Source organism: Typha angustifolia, chromosome 1 (genome assembly GCF_048772165.1).
Source record: "Typha angustifolia cultivar Huaian chromosome 1, ASM4877216v1, whole genome shotgun sequence".
NCBI classification, from domain to species: domain Eukaryota; kingdom Viridiplantae; phylum Streptophyta; class Magnoliopsida; order Poales; family Typhaceae; genus Typha; species Typha angustifolia.
In genome coordinates this window covers 9,221,832-9,227,959 of record NC_133239.1, presented here as the reverse complement: position 1 = coordinate 9,227,959, position 6,128 = coordinate 9,221,832, and the positions used below count along the sequence as shown (strand labels likewise).

Genomic DNA, 6,128 nt, shown 5'->3' with positions numbered 1-6,128 from the left:
TGTTGATGAACAACTTAGTTATATATATATATAACTCCTAATACAAGAAACTCCTTTTTTAGTACATAGCTTTTAGACTCCCATCTACTTTCCCTCATGACTAGTCCTAAAACCGCGGTCCTCTCTCTAAATATTTCACATCGTTTTTGACCTACTGCCCAAGCTTTCCATTATTTTTTTTAGTCCTTAAACTAAGAAGAAGATATTAACTTTTTCCCCCAAATGTTGACCGCTTCTGCCTAAAAAAAGACCATCTTAGAGAATAGAGTAGAAGTAAGGCACTTATGTGAAAAAAAATACATATATTCCCTAATACCTTTTCAGAACCAATAGAAGAGATTTATTTTCATTTAGCACCCTTCCTTAGACGTCTAACTGATTTATTAATAACAAAGATGTAGGGGTCTAATTAAAAATAGTGAAAATACAGGATGTACAATAATCACATAAAACAGGGTGAGAAATGAAAAAAAAACCAAAACCCAATTTCAAATCCTTCCCGACAATCCGATTCCTTAATACGGATAACGGCATTAACTCCTCCGCACGCTGTAATACTTTCGGTATTAAACTAATCCCGATGGCATCAACGTAATAACATAGAATCCCGAGGGCTATCTCGTGAAAGGAAACGCCAGCGGCGCACGGTAAGTTTTCGCGCTTACCGAACAAGCTATTGACCGTAGGAACGTTACCAAATCCAATTTCTAAATACATTCTGAATAAAATAATTTAAAAAATGGAAGCCTATTTAATTTAAATTTAATTTAATTTTTGATAATATTTGTTTGTTTTTTATTTAATTATGAGAAATAGCATCTGATCCAGCTGTCGAGCCACGCGTTTCGTGAATAGTATCAAGGGTCGGACATGTGGGCCACTCTACCCCTCGCTGGGGCCCCCGTGTTAACCTACTCCTCGGGAACAAACTAAGGAGTTGTAATGCTATTCTTTTATGTATTAATTTCGTATTTTAATTTGTCATTGTCATGGATCCAGCTAGTTGCCACCTCAGTTGAAAGCGAAAGCGACTAAATTTAATTACGTTAAACTGCAACGGCGGAACAATTTACCGGATCGGTTAATTAAACACGATTTAGCAACCGCAATTTACGTAATTAACCTTCGGGTTAATGTCTCACGTGTATATAATAACGAGCTGAAGGCTTGTTCGCGTCCTTCTCCGTTTCGCTTCCAGAGGAAGGAGAAGAATTCATTATAGTGAGAGAGAGAGAGGGGGGGAAAGGGAGAGAGGGGGATGAAAGAAGTGATCGAAGAAGATGAGGTAGACGAAGCCAGAAAATCTCGCCGAAAGACCAGTTCGATTCGATCGCCGTCGACCTCGGAGTCCATAGCGGCGCCGGCGATGTTATCGTCGGCGGCGTCCGCGGCGGCGGCAGAGAGGAAGAAGGAGTTGAGGAGGTTGGTGAAGAAGATTTCTGAGGAAGATGACGACCAAACGGTGACTTATGACAAGGCAGCGGCGGCGCTGTCGGCGTTGAGGGATCTCAAGGTCGGGCCGAAGGAGCGGAAGAAGGGGGATAGAATCCATCCCCTGGCGATTCCCGAGCATTTCTTATGTCCCATCTCGGGCGAGATCATGAGGGATCCTGTGGTTCTTGCATCGGGCCAGGTGTGGAAACTTTTGTTTTTTTTAGGGTTTTACCGTTGAATTCTTTGGTGTTTTTTTTTTTTAATTTTTTTTTATCGTATCTCTTGATTCGCTTGCAATGGATAGGATTTTTATGGAGAAGCGATTTGGATGGTTAAAGTTGTGATCTTGGTGGTGTTCTTATTAACCGCAATGATTTTAGTTTCGATTCATTTCCTTATATGGGTCTCTTTGATTATGGTTTGGACAGAGGAAGATAACAATCTAATCTCATTTATTGGTCTCGGATTTTTGCTTTAATGTGTTGGGTTGGGTTTTGATTTCTCGTTCAGGTAGTTATGGATTGCAAAAGAAGAAAGTGTTTATTTCATTCATCGCATTAGTAGCAGATTACATTGGAAGTTGAAGGTAATTATGCAGCCAACTTCTTCAGTAAAATGTGGTTAACAAATTGTAAATTTGGGATTTATAGTCATGGTGTTCACGTTTTACTGCAAGGTTGGATTTTGATTCGCTTCTTGATATGGTTCTCTGTTTTAATCTTTTGTTTAGTGCATTAAATTTGGTTTTGATTCGTTTCCTGATATTTGTCTCTGCTTTATATTTTGTCTACTCCATTGGGTTTTGTCGTGGTTCGTTCCTTGATATGGGTCTTTGTAAAATTTGGTCGGCTAATATTTCTCGTCTATTTCTTTACGATAGGGAATCAATCATAGGTTGGAAAGAAGAAGTTTAATGTAACACTTCTTATATTTTTGGCCCCAAATACTTTAGTCGGCTAATATTTCTTCTGTAAATATAGTGATTTTCCTGTTTCCTTTCTATTCAGTGCTTCTTGGTGGTTATAATAGTTTCTCGATGTTATGATGTGACTTTTCTTCTTGGAATTTGTCAATCTTTTGTCAATTTCCTGTCATCTGTGATAGTTGGGAAACTATTGATATGTAATGTTGGTTTTGCTTCAGAAAATTCTCAAAATTTAAGAAAAGAACCAAATTTTTTTGGGAGCTTCAGTATCTTCATTTGCTGATTATTTCTTGTTCCCTTGGATTTGGTGGTAAACAAACTATAAATGCTTAAAAAGCTAAGAAAACAAGAACTGTTATTGCATATGATTTGGTCATTGTTCCGGTTCCATGAATCTGTTTTCTAATTTCTATATGATATTTGTGTTCTCCTGTGTCTGCTGTTGGTTCTATGCGCCCCTGTTCTATTAAATTTTAACTGCCAATCTATAATTATGAATCCTTCTGCAGACTTGTGACCGTGCCTTCATCCAAGAGCGGCTCAACTCCGGCAATCGAACTTGCCCAAAGACCCAAGAGGTACTTACAAACACCATCCTCATACCAAACCACCTGGTCCAAAGCATGATATCTGAATGGTGCAAGGAGAATGGAGTCAATCTATCACCGCTTGGGAACCAAGATGAAGGTCTAGTTACCAAGAATGAGAGGGACACGTTTGATGAGCTCCTTGGCAAGATTTCGTCCCCATCACCAGCTATCGAGCGGAGGCAAGCCATTAGGGAGCTTCGCCTCCTTACCAAGCGTAACCGATCATTCCGTGCAGTTATAGGAGAGAAGCCGAATGCAATACCACAATTGCTCTCTGTCCTCTCCATTCCCAGCTTAACTGAGGACCCACAAGTGCAGGAGGACACAGTAACGACAATTTTGAATCTTTCAATCCATGACAACAATAAGAAGATCATCGGTGACAGCCCTCAAGTTATCCCATTTCTCATTGACTCATTGAAGTCTGGGACCATGGAGACCCGCAGCAATTCTGCGGCTGCCCTCTTCAGTCTTTCAGCTTTTGATTCCAATAAGGTGAAGATTTGCCAGATGGGGGCAATGAAACCTCTCGTGGATCTCCTAGAGCATGGCAGCCCGACCGCTAAGAAGGATGCAGCGACAGCTATTTTCAATCTTTGTATGGCACATGTAAATAAGGCGACGGCAGTAAGGGATGGAGCAGTTGTGGTAGCATTGAAGGCCATTGCGGATCGCTCGCTTGTTGATGAATCATTGACTATCCTTGCTTTCCTATCAAGTGACCAAGATGCAGCAGAGAAGATTAGCGAGAACGACGGTGTTGCTTGCTTGCTTAGTATCATAAGGGACAACCCCAACAGTCGCAATAAGGAGAACGCGGCGGTGGTGCTTTACTCAATCTGTATGTATGACAGATCAATTCTGAAGGAAGTAAGGGAGGAGGAAGACTCAAAGGGCACAATATCTTGGCTGGCTCAGAATGGCACTTCGAGGGCACGAAGAAAGGCCGCTGGGATCCTCGAAAGATTGAAGCAAACCATGAGCAGCACATATCATTCATATTAGATGACAATGTAAGTAAGAGATGAGAGTAAGTCTGATGTAAATATCGTCAAGCATCTTCAGGTACTTTGAATTCAGTACATAAGAGTTAATGTCAATTTGGTGCTCAAAGATTTTGGTTAGGGTTCTTAATTTTTATCTCATGTGAACAAATTCTGCAATAGACTAGACTAGTTCCTCTTCATAGTTCATGACTGTCCACAAACTTTGCTGTCCTTTCAGGGAATCTGTTTGAAGTAATCTTATAGGCCTACTACATATGTTAGGAAAGTAGCATTCTGAGGCCTCCATTTGTTGTTTCTTTGGTTTGCAAGATCTATCAGTGACCATGATGAAATTGTTGCAGAAAAGAAAAGAATCCAACTTTTCTCTACTACATACGATTTTGGATACTTCTACTATTTTGGATTTTTGATGAATTAGGGATCCCCCAACATGGGATTAGAAGCATAGTAAACTTCTATGTGCGCCACAAGGTGTCTTAATAGAGATGGGCCCAAAGAAGGAGCTCCTAGATTTGCTCATGTCCTAAAGGGAGTCTGAGAGCCGTCAGGCATTAAATTTTGGACCAACTACACTTGTCATTTGTCTCGTCTGATGGCTCTCCAAATCCCTCTTACTGCTTGTCGTTTGTCCCCAGTTGGTTAGGTAGATGATTAACCAGTAGACAGAGTATCCAATATCTTTTCTTGGAATAGGTGGGACCCCTTTTTGGAACTCCTCTTAATATATTTTCTTTAGGTTGTTTAGGAGAGTTTGGTTCCTCCATCAAGAATTATCTCTCTTTTAAAATATATTTTACAATCAAACACTCATATATACATTAAGTCATACAACTTTTTAAGTAACATTTCTATTATAGTTAACATATTTATTTACAGTTTAGTAATCAAATATAAATTTATTCAGGTTAATTATTATGTTTTACAATCAAATAATAAAATATGAATAAAATTATAGAAACGTGTATAAAATATTTTTAAAAAAGATTTTGTGCATCAATTAATGGGCTACTTGTTGAAGAATAGACACCATACTGATGTATGAATATAGCTTGCCCAAAGATTTATTGGTACACCATAGTCATGTCTTTCAGTGTTTTAATTATTTTTTCCTAGGTTAAACACAGTTGCATTAAAAGCATGAGAGTAGAGTATTGTATGAAAATTATAGGAAAAGAAAGGTCTAATTACAAAATCTTCAAATATAAAGTGTTAATTAAAAAATGATAAAAAGGTTGAGTATTATCTAAAAATTTCTTAATAATTTATTGAAGATAGAAGAAGAAGATTAAAGCTAGCTACAAGTTAGAATCTTTCCTACATATTTTATTGGAGGAAATTACTTTGAAGATTTGAATGTTCAACTTTTATTTGGAGGAATTAAATTGATATTTTTTACTAACCCCAAACAATATTGTGGAGAAACTGTTTGATGGTTGGTGATTTGGTGACTTGGCTCGATTCGGTTGATGACTCGGCAGTGCGGTTAGTTTGAAAGAACAACTTAAAGTCTAGACTAGACAGTTAAAAACTCGGTGGGACCTAAAGTGCCTCTGTATCTAGAGAGGGTTGACCTTTGTCTAGTCTATATCTAATCTTTGGGCTCATGAATAATCAAAAAAATAATAATAATAAAATAAATTGACATTTTTTAGGGATATTATGCTCTCCAAATAAATTAAAATAAATTAGATATATTGCTTTTTGTGCATCACATGATGAGTCTATATGGAAATGAGACGAGGGAAGTAAAGTGAGTGGTTTCACTTTTTATTGTTTGGTTAAAAGAATTGAGTTGGAAAGTGATTTATTTGACTTTTTCTAAATTATAAGATTTTTTTATAAATTTTTGGCCAAAATTTTCAAATTTTCAATTCTAATTCAAAAACATGTGACTACTAAGTATCTAATAAAATAGTAAGAATTTGTTTTAATTAATTTTTATCCTTACATGTATACCCTTCTAAAAATCTATTATTTACATGTATATCTCTGTATAATTAATATTTATGTTTATCTTTTTTAAAACCCTTGGTTTATTATTATTTTTTTTACAGTGATACCATTTAAAACTTTTTCTTTAATACTTCCTTAAACCAAATTAATCATAAAATTTACATCAATTTAAGTAAGAAAATATACATACCATTATGTTTGTTTTTACACACTCTTTTC

General features: G+C 36.9%; 1 protein-coding gene across 1 annotated transcript; it reads left to right on the top strand.

Moving 5' to 3' along the window:
• The first annotated feature begins 1,195 nt into the window (after positions 1 to 1,195).
• Positions 1,196 to 4,049, top strand: LOC140763203 (U-box domain-containing protein 9-like). The gene is made up of 2 exons (XM_073101290.1): positions 1,196 to 1,633; positions 2,869 to 4,049. Exons 1-2 carry the CDS (start codon positions 1,259 to 1,261, stop codon positions 3,952 to 3,954), a joined length of 1,461 nt encoding a protein of 486 aa, XP_072957391.1. The 5' UTR covers positions 1,196 to 1,258; the 3' UTR covers positions 3,955 to 4,049.
• The last annotated feature ends 2,079 nt before the right edge of the window (positions 4,050 to 6,128 follow it).

Bases quoted from the DNA above. Each gene is read 5' to 3' on its own strand.
- LOC140763203 (XM_073101290.1), top strand. From the start codon at position 1,259: ATGAAAGAAGTGATCGAAGAAGATGAGGTAGACGAAGCCAGAAAATCT. The intron at 1,634-2,868 runs GTGTGGAAACTT...ATCCTTCTGCAG, and splicing joins TGGTTCTTGCATCGGGCCAG to ACTTGTGACCGTGCCTTCAT.